The sequence below is a fragment of the Trachemys scripta genome, chromosome 11 (assembly GCF_013100865.1).
Source record: "Trachemys scripta elegans isolate TJP31775 chromosome 11, CAS_Tse_1.0, whole genome shotgun sequence".
Lineage (NCBI taxonomy): Eukaryota > Metazoa > Chordata > Testudines > Emydidae > Trachemys > Trachemys scripta.
This window is the reverse complement of record NC_048308.1, coordinates 42453710-42475772: the sequence shown is the minus strand read 5'-3', so window position 1 is coordinate 42475772 and position 22063 is coordinate 42453710. Positions and strand designations below refer to the sequence as shown.

General features: G+C 36.2%; 1 protein-coding gene across 1 annotated transcript in view; it reads left to right on the top strand.

Annotated features, from left to right (window-relative positions):
- The window catches only part of TTN (titin), a 297668-nt gene that overhangs the window by 130511 nt on the left and 145094 nt on the right, over positions 1-22063 (top strand). The window contains exons 95-118 of the mRNA XM_034786056.1: positions 659-739; positions 1385-1468; positions 1700-1774; positions 2004-2081; positions 2435-2518; positions 3070-3153; positions 3820-4028; positions 5600-5852; positions 6430-6504; positions 6862-6939; positions 7798-7881; positions 8209-8280; positions 9561-9644; positions 11432-11512; positions 11761-11835; positions 12185-12262; positions 12489-12572; positions 14341-14421; positions 14607-14687; positions 14975-15058; positions 15309-15383; positions 15741-15818; positions 16045-16128; positions 19983-20243. Of these exons, the coding sequence (XP_034641947.1) occupies positions 659-739; positions 1385-1468; positions 1700-1774; positions 2004-2081; positions 2435-2518; positions 3070-3153; positions 3820-4028; positions 5600-5852; positions 6430-6504; positions 6862-6939; positions 7798-7881; positions 8209-8280; positions 9561-9644; positions 11432-11512; positions 11761-11835; positions 12185-12262; positions 12489-12572; positions 14341-14421; positions 14607-14687; positions 14975-15058; positions 15309-15383; positions 15741-15818; positions 16045-16128; positions 19983-20243 (2403 nt within the window). The remainder of the gene's footprint in view (positions 1-658; positions 740-1384; positions 1469-1699; positions 1775-2003; positions 2082-2434; positions 2519-3069; positions 3154-3819; positions 4029-5599; positions 5853-6429; positions 6505-6861; positions 6940-7797; positions 7882-8208; positions 8281-9560; positions 9645-11431; positions 11513-11760; positions 11836-12184; positions 12263-12488; positions 12573-14340; positions 14422-14606; positions 14688-14974; positions 15059-15308; positions 15384-15740; positions 15819-16044; positions 16129-19982; positions 20244-22063) is intronic.

Sequence of the window (22063 nt, the reverse complement as noted above, 5' to 3'; positions counted from 1 at the left end):
AATGCCACTATGACATGAAAATAGTTGGAATATTGCCACTTTATGTGTTTTCAGAAACAAATGTTCTTAATTTAACATAGATCTGACCGATTTTCAATCTTTGAGACAATGATGGTAACAACCCTTGCCCAGCTGTAGTGAAAGGAAGATAAATGTAGCAGTTTATGAGAAACATATGAGCCTGTAGAGCTAACATCTAATACTTGAGGGCAGGGAGTGCTGATAAACTACATTTGGAAAGGAGTATCTCCTTCACCCTTACCCACCCATGTCTGACCTCCAATTCTCCATACAGGTTCATCAACCAGGGTATCTTCAACCAATCGTTTGGGCATATGGATACATATGCATTCAGCTCCTTGCTGATTGGGCCCCTAAAACTCAACAGAATGAGGAGGCCATGAACATCCATGCAGCAGTGGTCACAAATTTCATAACCCCCTAATAAGATATGGACTGTGGTAGGGGATCAAAAGAAAAAACCATGGTCCTTATACCATTTTGTGCTGTCCCGTGCAAGCCTAGCACAGCTGCAGGGCTGGATCAGATTACATTTGTCTTGTTTGTTACATTTTCAGTGTGCTGCAAACATTAACTAACTGTAATATTAATTTGGTATCCTCACTACATATGAGACTAACAATTCATATTTCTAAAGTACCAGCAGTTCCCAAGAAGGTTCCGCCACCAAAACCTACCCGGGTGCCAGTCGAGGAGGAAGAAGTTATGAGAAAGAAAGGTACAGATCTTGACCTCTCAATTACCTATTCCATTCTTTCCAGCATTACATGTATCATTGTGCTGCATGTGGATATATATGTGTCTATTAGTATTTGTGTCAATTTCACATTGCCCTGCAGTGACCACTCTCATTGTTTACTTAGTAGTCTGTAACATGCATACTTTCATGTTTAATTTGTTCTGTTAGAGGGTAGCACAGAATTTGTTTTTGTGTTGAATAGTTTCTGTGCGTAGCTTTCAAATGTTTAAATTCTATACATGGTATTGCAGTGTGATGTGGCTCTTCCTTCATTTATTCTGCTTGCTGGCTTATATCTAAAGATGAATGGTCTTAGCATCCTGCAATTTCTTTGGAAAAGCAGCTTCTATGTGCTCCTTTTCTGTAATATTTACAAAAGGCTACATGCTCTTTTGTTTTAAGAAGCTTTTTGTACTGTCTATCTCGTTGACCTCTAACCAATACTAAATTCATGTTTATTACTTTCATGTTTACTATTTTAGCACATACATACTAAGTCTCTAATTCTGTGCTTTAAGACTTAAATGTACAATAGACTTACTGATTTGATAAAGACTGATACATTGTCTACCACAAAGGTGGGTTCAGAAAAAACACCACTAAAATGAAATCCTATTTTTAAAGTACCGACAGTAGAAACGTGGACTATTTCAGAAGAAAAGATGTCTGTTTCTGTTCACGCAGAAGAAGAATATTCTTATGTTTCAGGTATGTACGAAATGAAAAAGTTGAAAACCCAAATGAAAACAACATTTCAATCTTGCTAGTTTCTTTTTATAGACTTTTTGGTGACAAATTATGTATTTTAAACACATTGTACATTTATGTTTCATATTACATTGCTTCTTTGTCATTGTTGTGTTCCATTGCTTTGATATTCTTTGAGAGAAAAACTTTGAATACAACATCTCATCATTATTAAAATGATTTTATTTAAAGAGCCAAAAGTACACGAGAGAACTGTCCTAGAAGAAAAAGTACATGTTGAAATTCCTGAGGTTCCCCCAGCTAAAGGTAGATTTTTAAAATCTTATATATTTATTAACCTTTAATTCTTAATTATTAAAAATATAATCCTATTAATTGTGAGTACTCTTCAGGTCTTCAGATTATGCTCCAAATTTCTGAATGTGCTTATATATGTATTTTAGACAGTTTGCATACACATACAGTATTCTTAAAATAACTTCAGAACTACTATGGACATTACCATTTAATATCCCAACATTTAATATCTTTAAAGTTCCTGAGGCACGTAAGAAAAAAGAAGAGAAAATACCTGTTGCTGTTCCCAAAAAGGTGGAGGCTCCTCCAGTTAAAGGTAAATAAAATCTGTGCACCTGCGTTCAGGTGTCTATCCTCTAACCACAGGTTAGAATGCCAGACTTGCTCAGATTTCTCCCACTAATGGCTACATCCTCAGACGTTACGTGCTCTTATATAAGTACACAAACATGAGTCTCTCTCAAGCTAAGCCATATTCTTAACTATTTAAATGATAAGCAGTTAGTATGTTCTTTGGTATGCACAAAATATATAATGTATGTTTAATAACATACATAATAATGTTTTGATTCCTTAGTATTTGTATATGTACATGTTGAAAGTTGTCTTCAGTATTCTACTAAATAATATAGTAACTTCCTAAATGTTCACAACTCTGTATCTTTAAAGTGCCTGAGGTGCCAAAGAAAACTGTCCCAGAAAAGAAGGAACCTGTTCCTGTCCCTAAAAAAGTAGAAGCTCCACCAGCTAAAGGTACTCCAGCTCTCATGAGAAAAGCAAGATCTTTTTGTTTTTTGTGACCTTATTTTTGTTATTGTCTTAAATACATTTGTGGATTAACTATACAGCTTTGTTTTTGTGTTATCTGCTACATACTATGTTGATTTATTCAAAGATCATTTGTGCTGTAACACAGCCCATAATCACTTCATTTGTTTTAAACTTTGTCCTTCCTTTTCTTAGCCTTTCCTTTGTCTGTTATCTGTATTTAAATTGTATGCTCTTTGGCAAAGGGGCTGGCCTTTTTTTTTTTTTTTGCTTCTGTGAAGCACCATGGAAATGTATCGTGCTATATTAATAATATAACAATGCACCGTGCCTACCTTTCAGTAATTTATAAATAGCTGCCTACATATCTTAATATTATATAGCTACATGTTGGGACATGTGCTGCAGTGCTCACATCCTTAGCTGGTCTGGATAACTGTATGGGTTCTATCTATAAAGGACTCTTTGAGCATTGTACTCTGAATAAGCGTTCCAAAAACTAAAACACCACCATTTTGACAATGATGTCTTTAAAGTGCCTGAAGTGCCTAAGAAACCTGTGCCAGAGAAGAAAGTACCCGATGCTGTTCCCAAGAAAGAAGTAGCTCCTCCAGCTAAAGGTACATCACCTTTTGAGTGTGAGCATTAACAATATGTTTGTCTTAATAACTCTTGATTACTTCTAAATCTAACCATATGTTATATATACTTTTATATGCAGTCTGTTGCTTGTCTGTTCTTTGTCTATGTAGTGCTCAAGATCTTTTTAGAAAGATTATTGAAATCTGTTTTTAATATCTTTAAAGTGCCTAGAAAATCTATTCAAGTTCCCATTCCCAATGAAGTGGTACTCCATCTGCTGGAAGTATACCAAATAGTAGATTGCATTCTATATGAACCTCTTTAATGTTGCTGTTTTAAATGCCCTTCATACAGTGTATATGTAAATAGATTTGTGTTTCAATGACAATGATTATTTGTGCATCATAACTGTATGTTTTATATAACACCACTTAATACCAACTAGCAACAATTCTAGTTTCTTGACTTAAAGAATGCAGTCTTAAAATACTTGTGTGCATATTCCAAATATCAGAGTTTGGGTCTGATTTCTTCAAAGACACTTTTCTTTTGGTAACCCATCTCTGTACATTAAAGTGTACAGTTTGTGTGTTAAATGGCTTATCTTTCTCAGACGAATGGATGAATGCACTTCTATAGCAATGTACCCCCAATAATCCTTCTCAAAACTAGCATTCAGTATTCTAAATTTGATATTTTTGAAGTGCCTGAGGTGCCTAAGAGACCTGTCCCAGAAGAAAAAGTTGCTATTCCTAAAAGAGAAGAGGCTCCACCAGTGAAAGGTACATTACCTTGTAGTTTACTGTGTAAAAGACTATTCTTTAGTGTTTTGGTAGTGTTGTGGCAATGTGTGTCTGGATGTAATCGCCTCTTTAAAGTCTCCATTTGTGTTATGTGTTGCTTTTTCCATTTTGTAAGTCCTAAAACTAAATAATATCTTCAAAGTGCCTGCAGTTCCTAAGAGAGTTGTCCCTGAAGAAAAATTACCTGTTGCTGTTCCTAAAAGAGTAGAGGCTCCCGCAGCTAAAGGTATGCTTCCCGATGGAGTCACAGAACATGTTGATTCTTAAATAGCATCTGTTCTTATCTTCTGTTTTGTTATTGACCTCTTACTGCATTTATGTTACTGTTGGAAGTTATACGTTAGCGTACTGTGTTATTGACAAAGGATCATGAGTTTATTTTGTGTGTATTGTGTAGTACTGTGGCATATACTATTTGTGCTCTTGTTATATAGTATCAGTGTTCTTAAATCTTCAAAAATCTAGTCATAGAAATCTGGGATATTATCTATTCATTGCAATTAGAAATTCATAAATTTAATATTAGTACCTTTTGAAGTGCCTGAGGTACATCAAAAACAGTTTTAGAAGAAAAAGTATATATTACAGAAGAAAGAGTATCTGTTATAATCTCTAAAGGAGTGATGTCCCACCACCTGAAGATATATTGCAAGCAGTGATCCATGTGAGAAACATCAATTCTGTAGATTGTTCTTGTTGTCTTAAAGTGCCAATTTGTTGTTTAAAGACATGATTCCTAATGCAGAAACATGCCTTTGTTGTTATATGTTTTTGTATTACTATGTTTTACATGTGGAACCCATAACTTCCCAGTTGCTCAGAGCTTTCTGTGTGGTGTCCAGTCCTTGTACTTTTAGTCCCTGATACAAAACCCATTGAATTGGATGGAAAGATTCTCATTGATTGCAGTGGGCTTTGGATCAGACTCTTAATGAAGACACAATGGAAGTTAAGGATAATTGGATAATAGGCATCTTGCGGGATCTGGCCCATGAGGCATGGCTACACACATGAGGGTTGTATCCATCATTTCCTTCCCCACATACAGAAGCACTATTCACTGTGCTACAGAAGAGAAACACTGACTGCTTTTGCACTATAACTCATTACCATTCTGGGGCAGAGTCTCAGCTTGAATGGAGACTGACTTCAATGGAGTTATGACAATTTACTCCAGTTAAAGATCTCCCCCATAATGTCCCAAGCCAAGATTCCCCATTTGTGTAATCTATTAATGAATAGTAAGTCAGATTGGGATAGTTACACACATTTTTATTCAGAAAACAACAAAAGGGCCAAAATTCCTAAAGTCAACACCCAAGTTACCCCAATGAAATATGAATATGCGGAAAGGTATTTGTTCATGTAAACATGTTCCTTTCTGCTTGCACCTAAGCAAATTGGCCTCTTGCCCCATCACAAGTTGAGTTTTTCCCTGATACAGTTCTAAAGAATATGCTGGTTTCTCAGTTTATTTGTCCAGCATATCACCTGCCCTCTTATTTTGTACTAGTCTTTCTTTACCACCTACAAAAAGAGTAAGAAGAATTATTTAACTACTTTACTGCTGGTTCTTCATTGTAGCTGCTGTGATGGGACGTTTAGGAAGCTGTGGCACTCCACTGAAAACACAGATGAACGCTGAGAGTTATTGGAGATGTAGTTTGCCCCTTGTCCCTAGCACATGGGCAAGAAACAGAATTTAGTGCAAAGCAAACATACGTGTGCAAAGCATTTAATGTTTCCTGTCTATGACTGTAGTTGTCACATTGATTTGATCAGAATTGTTATACCTCTGCCACAACCATTGTTCCACAAAAACATTAAAACTGAACCTGTCTTTAAAGAACCAACATTGGAAGAATGGATAGAAGAAGAGGAAGAGGAAGCGATCATTTCTGTTCACAGAGAAGAGGAGATTTCATCAGTTACAGGTACAACCACAATTCAATGAGTATAGGCTAAAATGAAAACGATCTCGGAATCCTGCTATTTTTGAAATAATTTTTTGTTTTTTACAAAAAAAAATTAAGTTTTCCCTCACTGTGTAGGTGAACATTTTTCATTACACCGTTTGTTTAAATGCTGGTAAAGTTTCATATATTATGACATTTTGCCACTACTAAACAGCTCTGCCACTTCTTATGATCAGTCTTCAGCCCAACCCACTACAAAACGGTATAGTTGGTTGCTTACAGAAAATAGGTGAAAAACATCAATCGAATCTTAAATATCAAGAGGATCCTCTGTCCTCAGTCTTTATGGAGATTTTGTCTCTGAGGGAATTATTCCTCCTTTCCTGTTGTTGTTTGACTGACCAACTCAGCGGTATATAATGACATTCTGTGGACTTCCTTAGACAATTCCATTACGTATGAGAATGAGCAAACCCACAGAAACACCTATCTATTGTCAGTGAATTCATAGTGACATTTGTGTGTTGTTTTTTCTTTTGTTTTTTCTGGTATTGAAATCATTCCAATTTCCTAAAATTACACAATATTTTTAAAGTGCTTAAGAAAAAACCACCAGAAGAATGGGTACCCCCGGTTGCTATTGAAATAGAAGAACCTCAATTCACCAAAGGTAAACTAATGAAAATAATATACTCTAGATGTCTTTATCTGTTCCTTTATCTCAGACATTTTGTTTGTTTGTTGTGTTTGTTTCAAATGTTTTACATGTAGATATTTTGTGTTTTAGTGACAATAACCTCTGTCTGATACTTCACTGTGTATACACTATCACTTGTGTCCTTTGTACTGTTTTTGTAAATTGTTCCTTCTTCTTTTACTCTCTCATTTTTGTATTCAGTGAAATTTCATGTATATTTTCTTTCAACAAAAATGGATTAAGATTAAAAAGATTTATTTCTAGCTGCTTATTATTAAAGTTCATTCCAAATATTACAATTAACTATTCCTACACTTAATACTTTTAAAGTGACTGAAGTGCACAGGAAAATTATCACTGAAGAAAAAGTAGCTATCTCTGAAAAGGAGGAGGCTCCACCAAAAAGAGGTACATTGCCTTTTGAAACCACGCAGCAGATGTTTATCTCTTAATATTGTCTTGTATCTCTAACTGTCTAATTATATTCCATAAAATATAGATTCTGGTGTGTGCTTTCATTTCCTTATTGACTAACACAAATGTCAGGCCTCTGTACTTGTATTTTTGTTGCCTATTATTTTTGCTGTTTGTGAGTAATTCTAAACTCCTAAAAATAAACAATATCTTTAAAGTGCCAGAAGTGCCCAAAAATGTTGTGCCAGAAGAGAAAAAGTGGTGGCTTCCCCGGCTAAAATTACCTCAGCTCTTTCTGGGGATACAGGAGGCTTCTGCATATTGGAAATCAGTGGAACGCAGCAGGCCTTGAATCTGTGAATTATCTGATTTTAAAAAAAACAGTTTATACTCAATTGGTTATGAATTAAAAGGAATTTTGATTTCTGCCCTGTAAAAAATGCAGAAAATCTTGTAAAACAGTCACACTCCTGTGCCTTCAAAACTGCTATGAGTTGCATAGTTGTTTTTGGTACACACTAATTTTCATAAACTGAGAATCACTCATATGCAGAAGCTCACTGTCTCTTCTTAAAAATAAAAAGTATCAATGTCTTTTCAAATCATCAGCATTATTTTCAAAGATGCCTTTGTGTTCTTAACATCGATCATTTTCTTGTGTGTTTAATATGTTATCTTTTATGTCTTTTCTGTGAGTGAAATTTTGTAGTTAAATTACATGCAATACAAAGTGCCAGCAGTGCTGAAGAATCTTACATACAAATTCTATTACTGCGTCATGTATATATGCTTTAGACATTCTTTTTAATGTACATATGTCTCTTTCTATTCTTACAATTGCTATTTTTAAAGTACCAGAAGTTCCAAAAACACTTGTCACAGAAGAAAGAGTGTCCATTGCTGTTCCAAAAAGAAAAGCAGCTCCACGAGCAAAAGGTACCCCCATCCATGGATTTAAATTATAAAAGAAATGTTCTAACTGCCTGGCTATGGTCCTGCAATCTGACTGCCATATTGCCACAGTAAATTCTCTTGAATTCTGACATTCCACCAAAACTCCAGGAACCTTAAGGGGTACAGGGGCAGCAGTAGGAGTGCATTTCTCTCCAATTTATCTGGTGTCAGAGGTGGCAGGAAAGCAATTAAAATGTCACATTTCTGTAACAATCACATTGAGTGGATAGGGAATATATATCCTCTACCCCAAATATTGTTTTGGAGAAACAATACTAAAACTAGGCTTTATCTTTAATGTACCAACAGCGAAAGTGCATTGGGATTTGTCAGAGGAAATGTCCATCTCTCTTCACACAGAGGAGGAGGTTTCATACACAGGTATGAACTAAACTAAAAGAGTTTTAGGCCTGAATAAATCTTTTGGTTTTGCCGACATCTTTTTTTTAATCTATTTTGTTTTGCAAGCAAAACTCAGGATTAGATTAAAGTTTTGTATTACACCTGGGGCAGGCCAATGTTTCTTGGGCAGCAGAGTCTCCTGGCCAGGACAATTGGGGCTGAATGTGGCTGGTTTTGTAACCAAACCAATGAAAGTTGCCAGGCTCAATCAATTTCATCTTGAGTTTATGGGTTCAGACTTACATGACACTTAAGATTAAACTTTGGAGCTCTGGAAATTTATGCACCAGCCCTACCAGAAAGAAACTGGGCATATTTCACACAGCCCTAAAAAGAACCCTTGTTTCCAGAAGTGGGAGTTTTGCAGGTTGTGGCTTAAGGCATCAAAAAAAAGCAGCCACTTGCTTGAACTAGACCCTCACAGCAGCTTGCTGTTGCAAGCAAAGATTAAGTTGTTCCTTGCAGAATGTAGGTAGAAATACTTACACTTATTACTGCCAAGTAGATTCCATCTACCAAGAAGAAAATTCCCAATTTATTGGCTCTCAGAGAACATAATCTACATAATAAGCTTTTTGGAGTCTTTACAGTTAAAATCATGTCATTTTCTAGATGTGGACATGGGTTGCTTCTAATTTACTCAAGAACAGGATCACTGCCTACTTCCATCTGTGCAAGTGGCTTCTTTGTACCCGCTCTCCCATCTTATGCTAGGACGATGGGGTTGGAATGTTTATCTATTCTGTACAAATTCTTTGTCTCAAGTGGCTGTCAGAGGGCTCTTGCTGTATTTACTGGAGAATCTCAAAGAGAGCCACAGAGCCACATTTCTGTGAAGGACCCTGCTTTCCTCATACGGAAAGGGGCAGTCACTGAGGTCATAGAGGGGCTGAATTTTCTCAGGATTTGATTGGATTTTGTACCAGAGCTCTGACTTGGAATGTGTAGAAATGCACTGTTGGCAGAAGTGGGTACAGCAAAGAGCATCTGCTCATATGTATATGTTGAGATATGTTATGTCTTTTTGTTATTGTTGTATTAAATTATGATTTAATGCTTCCATAATACCTCATCAATCTGCAGTTGCCTTGGTGATCTGTGAGCCACATATAAGTTAGATAGCTTTTTTTATATATCTTTCTTCTGTATTGTTGAATTACACCATTGTGTATTAGTGTTCTACTTCTTGCCTCTAGTATTTATGCTTCTGAACATTGTTTTTTAAAGTTCTTAAATGTAAATATTCTGTATCTTTAAAGTGCCTGATGTTCCCCAGAGGGTAGTCATAGAAGAAATATTACCAATTTCTATTACTAAAAAAGTGAAGAAGCCACCAGCTAAAGGTACATTGGATATAGCATTAGATACAACATATAATGTTCCTTGTATGTCTGTGCTGTAAATGTGCCATGAATTCTGCCTTGCGTTTTTACTGAACATTCTTGATTTCACGTTGCTGTTACTAAACCTACACAATAATTTAAAATGTCTGAAGTGCCTAGGGAACTTACCCAAAAGAAAAGAAAACATGCTACTACTCTCCAAAAGTATAAATTCTGCAAAACAAATATGCATCCAGCTATTGGTGCATTAAAGTTTAAGTTGCTCTGCTGTCTCTATTAACTTAAATTCATGTTTGCTTGTTGTTTTGTGAGAATGAGAAAACTTAAAGAGACACCTGTAACCTTTAAAAATATACTGATGAATCTGTAACACAGGTAACTTAACACTGCAGAGGGCAGTGAGCACAAAGTCATTGCCTGAATTCCCTCTGAATGTGACATGTTGAATCTGCCTGTATCCAGCTGAATTCTCAAGGTGACAAATTCCAGTGAGATTTACATGTTCCTAGGGTCTTACTGAGGTCAATGGGAGACTTTCAATTGACTTGGGTGGGCATTATATCTAGTCCTGCAAAGTATTGAGCAACTCCTGGACGTGCTGAGTGTTCTGGACTGACCCAGCTCCCAAATAAGTCATTGAGATTGACATTGGGGAAGTTTCTGAGGGCCCTTCATACCTACAGTAGCTCAGCATCTTGCAGGATCATGTCCAGAGGCAGGAGGCACCTTAAAAAAAAGTATCTAGCCTTATTGTGATGTAATGTCCTTCCCAGTCTTTTTGTTAAGAGTTCACAGAAAATGGTAGCACTAATTTTAAATTATATGACAAATTAAAATTATATTTTGAAATCTGAGCTAAAACCTTCCAGTAAATTAGCCACCTTTCCTTTGTCCAGCCACTATTTCTCTAAAACAAATTCAGCAGAGGCTGTAATAAAAGAAAGGACTTGGCTGAGCACAAATGTTTCTGCTTGAACTAAACGCATACCCCAACCTAACTCTATCAGGTGGTCTGCCCATTTCTCTGTTGCAACTAGAAACTATCTGACCATACATCAACACTGCAAAAAAAAAACCAATAACAACAACGCCGCAGCAGTGAGTTTCAAAGTCTGGGTCAACTGACTTAGGTTTGTGAGGGTCAGGTTACAGCACTAAAAATACCAGTGTAGACATTCTGCTCAGGTTGGAGCCCAGGCTTTGAGACCCACTCCCATCGCTGGTTTCTGAGCCTGGGCTCCAGCCCAAGCAGGAACATCTACACTGCTATTTTAAAGCCCTGTAGTGAGAACCCATGTAAGTTGACCCTAACTCTGAGACTCCTTCCTACAGGTTTTGTTTGTTTGGGTTTTGCACTGTAAATATTCCTTAAAACTCCATTTCACACTTAAGCAGCCACACCCTTAGAGTTTATTGTATGTCCTGGTTCTCAGATATCCGTAAATTATTACACAGTTTGGATCTTGCTACTCTTTGGGGGATAGGCAGTACTCCTAGTGCAGGTGAATACTGGGTGAATTAGATTTCCTAAATCAAGCATTCCATAGATACGCTAACCAAGGGCTCCATTTGTCTTTTTCACATCATAGTTTTTCTGAAAGTTTACAAGTGTTCTCAAGGAAACAATCTGGAAACAAAGCAGCAAATATATGTGTTGTGGGTGTTAGTAATGTTTGTTGGTTATTCTTTTTTAATCATTTCATTACTTGTGAAGGTAGTATATGCAATAATAGACCAAATATACCAAATTGGTCAGTTCTGTATTCTTAACATTAATATCTTTAAAGTGAGTGAAGAAGAGCCTTTCTACGTAGAGGAGGAAGTACCTGTCCCTGCTCCTAAAAAAGTGGAAGCCCCACCAGCTAAAGGTATATCATTTGTTTGCTTCCTATAACATGGAAAATGTCTTTCTTTCAATTTCAATCTTTAACTTCTTACCTTGATCAGTAAAATATAGCTTAGATACTTTTAATTTTTTTAGCATTAAATGAGTACATGTGCCTGTTTTTGTCGATTGCCAGTATATTCATACTGAGATTTGTGTGTGGCTTTTTGTTTTGGTTTCTTTGGTATTGAAATCATTCCAATTTTCTAAAACTACACAATATTTTTAAAGTGCTTAAGAAAAAACCACCAGAAGAATGGAAACCCCCTGTTGCTATTGAAATAGAAGAACCTCAGTTCACCAAAGGTAACCTAATGAAAATAAAATTCTCTAGACATCTTTATCTTTTTCTTTATCTTACACATTTTGTTCGCTTATTTGTTTCAAATGTTTTTCATGTAGGTATTTTGTGTTTTAGTGACAGTAACTTCTGTCTGGATCTTCACTATGTATAGACTATCACTTGTGTCCTTTGTATTGTTTTTGTAAATTGTTCCTTCTTTTACTGTCTTATTTTTGTATTCAGTGAAATGTTATGTATATTTCCTTTCAACAAAAATCAGTCAAGATTAAAAAGATTTATTTCTAGTTGCTTATTATTAAAGTGCATTCCACATATTACAATTAACTATTCCTACATTTAATACTTTTAAAGTAACTGAAGTGCAAAGGAAAATTATCATCCAAGAAAAAGTAGCTGTCACTGAAAAGGAGGAAGCTCCACCAAAAAGAGGTACATTGCCTTTTGAAGCTACGCAACAGATGTTTGTCTGTTACTAATGTCTTGTGTCCTGAACTGTCTAATTATGTTGCATAAAATATAGATTCTGGTTTATGCTTTAATTTCCTTATTTGGCGTACACAAATGTCAGGCCTCTGTGTTTGTATTTTTGTTGCCTGATTATTTTTGCCGCTTGTGAGCAATTCAAAACTCCTAAAAATAAACAATATCTTTAAAGTGCCAGAAGTTCCCAAGAAAGCTGTGCCAGAAGAGAAAGTACCCATTCCGGTCCACAAAAAAGTGGCGGCTCCACCAGCTAAAGGTACATCAGCTCTTTCTGGTGAAACAAGAGGCTTCTACATATCAGAAATCAGTGGGAACCAGCAGCCCTTGAACCTGTGAATTGTTTGATTAAAAAAAAAAAAAAAGCTTATACTTTCTTGGTCATAAATTAAATAGAATTGTGGTTTCTGCCCTGCAAAAAAATGCAGAAAATTATGTAAAACGGTCAGACTCTTGCATTTCTTGTGCCTTCAAAACTGCTATGAATGAATAATTGTTTTGGATGTACACTAATTTTCATAAACTGAGCATCAATCATATGCAGAAGCTCATTGTCTCTTCTTAAAAAAAAAGTATCAATGTCTTTTCAGATCATCAGCATTTTTTTTTCAAGGCTGGCCTTGTGTCCTTAATGTCTGTCATTTTCTTGTGTGTTTAAAATGCTAACTTTTATGTTTTTTCTGTGTGTGAAATTTTGTAATTAAATATATGTAATGGAAAATGCCAGCAGTGCTGAAAAATCTTACATTCAAATTCTAGAGTCCTTACTGTGTCATGTATATATGCTTTAGACATTCTTTTTTGTGTGCATATGTCTCTTTCTATTTTTCTTTTCATGCTTTTATAAATATCTTTGCTGTTACTAAAAGTGCTCAGGAATATAAAGTGAAGTGCCTAGGGAGCTTACCCAAAAGAAAAGGAAACATGCTACTACTCTCAAAAAATTATAAATTCTGCAAGTCAAATATACATCCCACTATTGGTGCATTAAAGTTTAAGTTGCTCTGTTGTCTCTGTTAACTTAAATTCTTGTTTGCTTGTTGTTTTGTGAGAATGAGCAAACTTACAGAGACACCTGTAACCTTTAAAAATATACTGGTGGATATGTAACACAGGTAACTTAATACTGCAAAGAGCAGCGAGCACAAAGCCTGAATTCCCTATGTACGTGACATGTTGAATCTACCTGTATCCGGGTGAATTCTCAAGATGACAATTTCCAGTGAGATTTATGTGTTCTTAGTGTCTCACTGAGTTCAATGGGAAACTTTCAACTAGCTTCAGTGGGCATTAGATCTAACCCTGCAAAGCACTGAGCATCTCCTAGCGGTATTGAGTGTTCAGGCCTGAGCCATCTCCCACTTAAGTCACTGACAGTGACTCCATTTACTTCAGAGGGACTTGGATCAGTCTTTGAGGGCACTTCATACCTACAGTAGCTCAGTACTTTGCAGGATTGTGTCCAAAAGGAGGAGGCATCATAAAAAAGAAGCTAATGTTATCCTGATGTGATTTTCTTCCCAATCTTTTTGTTCAGAGTTCTTAGAAAATGACAGCACTGATTTTAAAATATATGACAAACAAAAACCATGTTTTTAAATCTGAGCCAAACCTTCCAGTAAATTAGCCACTTTCCCTTCATCCACCTAATGTTTCTCTAAAACAAATTCAACAGAGATTATAATATAAGAAAAGACTTGGCTCACCACAAAAGATTACTGCTTGACATAAATGTCTATATCCCAAACCCAAATCTACCAGCTGGTCTCTCCATCTAAAACTCCACTTGACACTCACACAGACACACGCCCTGTGTTTATTGTATGTCCTGGTTCTCAGATATCAGTAAATTGCTACACAGTTTGGATCTTGCTACTCTTTTGGGGATAGGCAGTACTCCTAGTGCAGGTGAATACTGGGTGAATTAGATTTCCTAAATCAAGCATTCCATAGATACACTAACCAAGGACTAGTTCAAATATGCCAAATACATCAATTCTGTATCTTTAACATTAATATCTTTAAAGTGACTGAAGAAGAGCCTTTCTACATAGAGGAGGAAGTACCTGTCCCTGTTCCCAAAAAAGTGGAAGTCCCACCCGCTAAAGGTACATCAACTCTTAAATATCAAATGTCAATTGTTCTGCATCTCAGTGTTTCTGATTTTGTTGTTTTTGATGTATGTCCCTATTACATGTGTGTTACAAACTTCTCTTTTGACTAACCAAGTGTTTCCTTACTGTTTTGATACCTATCCTATTTCTTAAACTACACACTGTAATATTTTTTTAAGTGCCTGAGAAGCTTAAGAAAGTTGTCCCACCACCAAAAGTTCCTGCTGCTCCTAAAATTGAGGAAGCTCCACCAGCGAAAGGTATAAAACAGTTACTAATTAAAATGATACTTCCTTACCTTGAAAGACATGACACATGTCTTCTCTTCTCAAGTTCTTGGTTTTAGTGTCTGTTAATAATGATCTGAGTTTCTTATAAATCATAGTCTGATTGTTTGCATTACAACTGTGTGTTCTGTATATTATTATTTGTTTTTCCTTACATAAACACTTTTGTTATTATTAAACAAAGGAAATACTGTGATGTTACATACAAAATATATTCAGAATACTAGAGACCAATATTTTTAAAACTCTTCTTTCTAAAGTGCCTGAAGTTCGTAAGAAAGCTGTTCCTGAGGAGAAAGTACCTATCCCTGTTCCTAAAAAGGCAGAGGCCCCGCCACCCAGAGGTACATTGGTTATTTGCTTCCTATAACTTGGAAAAATGTCTTTCTTTCAATTTCAGTCTTTAACTTCTTACCTTGTTGAGTAAAATGTAGTTTAGATGCTTTTAATTTTTTAGCATTACACATGTACATGTGCCTGTTTGTGTCCATTGCCAGTTGTATTCATAGAGAGATTTCTATGTTGCTTTTTTCTTTTAGTCTGTTTAGTATTGAAATCATTCCAATTTCCTAAAATTACACAATATTTTTAAAGTACTTAAGAAAAAACCACCAGAAGAATGGATACCTCCTGTTGCTATTGAAATAGAAGAACCTCAATTCACCAAAGGTAAACTAATGAAAATAATATTCTCTAGATGTCTTTATCTGTTCCTTTATCTCACACATTTTGTTTGTTTGTTGTGTTTGTTTCAAATGTTTTTCATGTAGATATTTTGTGTTTTAGTGACAGTAACCTCTGTCTGGATCTTCACTGTGTATAGACTATCACTTGTGTCCTTTATACTGTTTTTGTAAATTGTTCCTTCTTCTTTTATGGTCTCATTTTTGTATTCAGTGAAATTTCATGTATATTTTCTTTCAACAAAAATGGATTAAGATTAAAAAGATTTATTTCTAGCTGCTTATTATTAAAGAGTATTCCAAATATTACAATTAACTATTCCTACACTTAATATTTTTAAAGTGACTGAAGTGCACAGGAAAATTATCACCGAAGAAAAAGTAGCTATCTCTGAAAAGGAGGCAGCTCCACCAAAAAGAGGTACATTGCCTTTTGAAACTATGCAACAGATGTTTGTCTGTTACTAATGTCTTGTATCTATAATAATTTAATTACATTGCATAAAATGTAGATTTTGGTGCATGCTTTTGTTTCCTTATTTAACTTACAAAAATGTCAGGTCTCTGTACTTGTATTTTTGTTGCTTGTGTGTTTTTACTGTTTGTGTGTAATTCAAATCTCCTAAAAGTAAAAAATCTCTTTAAAGTGCCAGAAGTTCCCAAGAAAGCTGTGCCAGAAGAGAAAGTACCCGTTCCGGTCCACAAAAAAGTGGCGGCTCCACCGGCTAAAGGTAAATCAGCTCTTTTCTGGTGATACAGGAGGCTTCTAAATATCAGAAATCAGTGAGAACCAGCAGGCCTTGAACCTGTGAATGGTCTGATTAAAATAAAATAAACAATTTATACTGATTTGGTTATAAATTAACAGGAATTTTGGTTTTTGCTCTGCAAAAAATTTAGAAAATTATGTAAAACAGTTGCTCCCCTGCATTTCTTGTGTATTCAAAACTGTTATTAATTGCAATAGTTGTTTTGGGTGCACACTAATTTTGATAAACTGAGCACCATTCATATGCAGAAGCTCACTGTCTCTTCTCTTTAAAAAAAGTGTCAATGACTTTTCACATCACCAGCATTTTTATTTCAAAGATGCCTTTGTGTCCTTAACTTCTGTCATTTTCTTATGGGCTTAAAAAGCTCTCTTTTATCTTTTTTCTGTGTGTGAAATTTTATAATTAAATTACATGTACTGGAAGGTGCCAGCAACACTGAACAATCTTGCAATTAAATTCTAGAGCCCTTAATGTGTCATGTAAATATATTTTAGTCATTCTTTTTTATGTGCATATGTCTCTTTCTGTTTTTCTTTTCATGTTTTTATTAATATTATTGCTGTTACTCAAACAGCACAATAATTTAAAATGTCTGAAATTCATAGGGAGCTTACCCTGAAGAAAAAAACCTGGTATTATTCTTCAGAAAATATAAATTCCACAAGCCAAATGCACATCCAGCTATTTGTGCACTAAAATTTAAGTTAACCTGTTGTCTTTGTTAACTTAAATTCATGTTTGCTTATTGTTTGGTTTCAAGTCGATGTCTATTTTTAAACACACAAGCTTACTTTGTACATGTGCATTTCTTTTGTACTTGTTCATCCATAATTCTTTAACATGAGCATCAAATTAATAGAGATTGTCTGAATTTTGCAATTTAGTATTCTTACAATTGCTATTTTTAAAGTACCGGAAGTTCCAAAGACAGTTGTCACAGAAGAAAGAGTGTCCATTGCTGTTCCAAAAAGAAAAGCAGCTCCACCATCAAAAGGTATCCACATCCATGGATTAAATTATCAAAGAAATATTCTCACTGCCTGGCTGTTGGTCCTCCAGTCTGACTGCCATATTGCCACAGTAACTTCTCTTGAATTCTGACATTCCACCAAAATCCCCGGAACCTTAAGGGGTACAGGGGCAGCAGTAGGAGTGCATTTCCCTCCAATTTATCTGGAGTCAGAGGTGGAAGGAAAGCAATTAAAATGTCATATTTCTGTAACAATCACATTGAGTGGATAGGGAATATATATCCTCTACCCCAAATATTGTTTCAGAGAAACAATACTAAAACTAGGCTTTATCTTTAATGTACCAACAGTGGAAGAGCATTGGGCTTTGTCAGAGGAAATGTCCATCTCTCTTCACACAGAGGAGGAGGTTTCATACACAGGTATGAACTAAACTAGAAGAGTTTTAAGCCTGAATAAATCTTTTAGTTTTGCTGCCATCTTTTTTTTTTTATCTAACTCAGGATTTCAAGCTGAGAGTAGATTAAAGTTTTATATTATAGCTGGGGCAGGCCAATGTTTTTCTTGAAGTGAAGCCCTTTGAATTTCTCTGCTCTCAAGAGCCTTAAATCTTCCATCATGACTTCCTTTTGTTTTCCTGGGGGAAGCTTCATAATTTAATTAGCTCCTGTCTTGGAGTCAAACAGTGTGCTGCCTGTCTCTCTCTGCCTCTGAGGGGAAGCTGCCTGGCCAACTCCCTACTAAATACGCAGGTGCTCTCCTCTTCTGGGTGGTCTGTCCTCCTTCCCCCCTCTCCTAAGGAAAGGCAGCACATCCTGAAGTAGTGATAAAGGAAAGGCTCCTCTGGCCTTTCCTCTGCCACCTGTCAGTACTTCAACTCACTCTGTGGCTGAGACAACCCAAAGTGCTCCAAGCTATCGAGAAACTCCATTGTTGTGCACTCTGGGTGTTTCAGCCCTGGGGTGAATTAAAAGGTTTGTAGAGCCACAGCAGTAAGACCTGGCCTCACTGCAGCAGTCAGTATAACTGGTAGGATGGGCAAGACACCTGCACTGGGAGTTGTGAGAAGAGGAGAATTGCAGGAGAAGGCACCTTGCTGGCCTCCCAAATAACAGGATGGGGGAGAAGACCAGCCAGCAGCCTGGAGAAGAGCCTGTGAAGGCAGAGTGAGCCAGCTGTCCCCAGAGAGAGGGGAGGTCAAGGTCTGCAGGCCTCTCCCAGAAGGCAAGTAGAAGTGCAGCGAGTGGCACAGAGCTTTCTTGGGCAGCAGAGTCTCCTGGCCAGGACAATTGGGGCTGAATGTGGCTGGTTTTGTAACCAAACCAATGAAAGTTGCCAGGCTCAATCAATTTCATCTTGAGTTTATGGGTTCAGACTTACATGACACTTAAGATTAAACTTTGGAGCTCTGGAAATTTATGCACCAGCCCTACCAGAAAGAAACTGGGCATATTTCACACAGCCCTAAAAAGAACCCTTGTTTCCAGAAGTGGGAGTTTTCCAGGTTGTGCCTTAAGGCATCTAAAAAAAGCAGCCACTTGCTTGAACTAGACCCTCACAGCAGCTTGCTGCTGCAAGCAAAGATTAGGTTGTTCCTTGCAGAATGTAGGTAGAAATACTTACACTTATTACTGCCAAGTAGATTCCATCTACCAAGAAGAAAATTCCCAATTTATTGGCTATCTCAGAGATCCTAAAAGGTCATCCAAATGCCAGGGCACACTGTAGTTTTTCCTGGATGCCGTCACACGCTAATAACCATCAATTTCAGAGACAGAAGAAAAAAATACCCAGTACTGTTTCAAAAAGAGAAGAAGGCCGACCAACAAAGTGTGTACTCTCTCCTGGATGAATCTGCAAAACTGAACATAATCTACATAATAAGCTTTTTGGAGTCTTTACAGTTAAAATCATGTCATTTTCCAGATGTGGACATGGGTTGCTTCTAATTTACTCAAGCACAGGATCACTGCCTACTTCCATCTGTGCAAGTGGCTTCTTTGTACCCGCTCTCCCATCTTATGCTAGGATGATGGGGTTGGAATGTTTATCTATTCTGTACAAATTCTTTGTCTCAAGTGGCTGTCAGAGAACTCTTGCTGTATTTACTGGAGAATCTCAAAGAGAGCCACAGAGCCACATTTGTGTGAAGGACCCTGTTCTCCTCATACGGAAAGGGGCAGTCACTGAGGTCATAGAGGGGCTGAATTTTCTCAGGATTTGATTGGATTTTGTACCAGAGCTCTGACTTGGAATGTGTAGAAATGCACTGTTGGCAGAAGTGGGTACAGCAAAGAGCATCTGCTCATATGTATATGCTGAGATATGTTATGTCATTTTGTTGTTGTATAAAACTATTGTTTAATGTTTCCATAGTACCATGTCAGTCTGCACAGTTGCCTTGGCGATATGTGAACCACGTATATGTTAGATACCCTTTTTTATATATCTTTCTTCTTGCCTCTAGTGTTTGTGCTGCTGTATGTTGTTTTTTAAAGTTCTTAAATGTAAATGTTCTGTATCTTTAAAGTGCCTGACGTTCCTGAGAAAGTAGTCATAGAAGAAAAAATACCCATTTCTATTACTAAAAGAGTGAAGAGGCCACCAGCTAAAGGTACATTGGATATAGCGTTAGATTCTATAATATACTTCTAAAGTATTAGAACATATGTTCTTTGTATGTCAGTGCTGTAAATGTGCCATGAATTCTGCCTTTGTTTTTACTGAACATCCTTGATTTGATTTAGTTCTTACATTACAATGCTTCATAGCTTTATAGTACTGTTCATGAGTATTTTTGTGATGACTTTTAAAATTCTTTAAATTGATATCTTTTTAAAGTGCCTGAAGAACGTAAGACAGTTGTCCAAAAAGAAAAAGTATATGTTGAAGTTCCCCAGTATGAAGAGGAAGAAGAAGAGGTCACCCACTATGAAGAAGAGGTCACCCACTATGAGGAGGAAGAGGAAGTTATCCACTATGAAGAGGAAGTCACCCACTATGAGGAGGAGGATGTTACCCAATATGAAGAGGAAGTTCCTCAATACGAGGAGGAGGAGGAAGTTCCCCAGTATGAAGAAGAGGCTCCCCCACCGGTGAAAGGTATAATGAAATTTTGGAATATAATCAGACAGAACTCTTCTGTTTTGCAAATATGATTTTCTTTTAATTACTCCAGTACATTATTTTTCGTTTGTTATGATAATTAATTATTGGTGTGTGTTACAAAGTGTGTTGCATGTTTGAATGCTTACTGTTCATTAAAATTTTTGTAACTATAATCAGCGTTCCATGTTGTAATTAAGCAATTGGTAGCATAAGGGAGTCTGTGTAATCAGATAAGGCAATGAACGTTCCAGTCAGTTTTATCTCATGCTGGTTTGGGGCTTTATCTTTTTATCAGTCCATATTTTAAATTCCCGTTGATTTAGAGCAAGTTCCACAATCACAAGAAAAGGCATTTATATCCTGATGATGGGTGGCATAAGTGTACAAAAGTGCCTAAGTGATTTAGGAACACAAATTCCATTCACTTTCACTTTGGTGCTTTGGAAAATCCTAAATCATCTGTGGGGTTTTTTTAACATCACAGAAGCCAGAAATGGAAAGGGCTGATTAGATTATCCAGTCCATCTCTCAGAGTTTTTAAATATTTTCATAGGGAGAACAGTTGGTGAGTATGCTTGGAAGACTCCATCACCCTCGCATATTAATCTCCACTGACAGGGTAATCAGGTCATCCCAATTTCTTGATAATAAAAACCTTCAAACGAGAGGGAACTTTTCAACAAAACATTGTATTGTAAGAATATGCCTATTTGTTGATTGTAAAATAGTTCTCAGGAAATGTTAGACTTCAACTAATCTCCCAATCCTAATATTAAAAAGAAAAAAAGTTTCAAACTCTTCTATTTTGATATTTTCAAAACAAAAATTTTCAATGTGTGGTTTGAAACAACTTTTTCAAAGATGTTAGTTAATTTATACTAACATTTTTATTTTAAAAATGTTGAAATTGACATTAAGCATGTAATCAACCTAATCCATCTGCTTAAAATTGTTGGTTCATCAACATTTTTGAGATTTCAACTTTTTGCCCTAATTTGGGGATGGGAAATTTTTCAAAATCTGAAAATTCCTCATAGGACAGAAAAACCTTTCCCCATCCAGCTCTATGTCCAACACCTCACATCATAACACAAAGACAAAGGGTAAAATCCAGAACTGCCTGTGTGATTTAGGAGAAGTTCGAATTTCAAAAGGAAGTTAAGGACTTATCAAAATTCTTGTTTTATATTTTCCCCATAGTGGCTCCACCCTAGAGGTGAATTTAGGATTTACTTTGATCAGCTAATACATATCAAAACTACACTTTGAATTCTGTACACAAGGATTTCAACACATTAGTAAATACATTTTACAAATATGCCTTTTTCCTTGTGAAAATAAGGCCAGCCTATGCTCTGTGGAAGCAAATATATAGTTTGTCTAGATTAGGAAAAGAGACGGAGGTTACTTAAAGTCTACCTTGACCATCTAAAAGAAACTAAAAGTTGCTGCTTGTATTTACTCATGAAAAATTTTTTGTTTTGTTGGAGTTAACTTCCATGTTATTTTGACCCTCTTTTCCTAATCTAGACAAAACCAATGGGATTATTCTCTTGCTTAAAGCATGTGTGAAAATCATTGTAGAACAAGGCCAATTACCCTACCCAGGGAGGTGGTCAGTGACTTCTTCCAGTCTACCATGTATCCCATCATTCAATTTGTATTGACGTTTCAGGGTTGTTGAATACAATTTTTTTAAAGAAACTCTTTGGGTGAAATCTTTGCTCCAAAGAGAAAACTCTCACTGACCTTCAATAGAGCCAGAATTTTATCCTTTGTTATTGAAGAAAACCGTCTTGGTACATTCTGCCGTT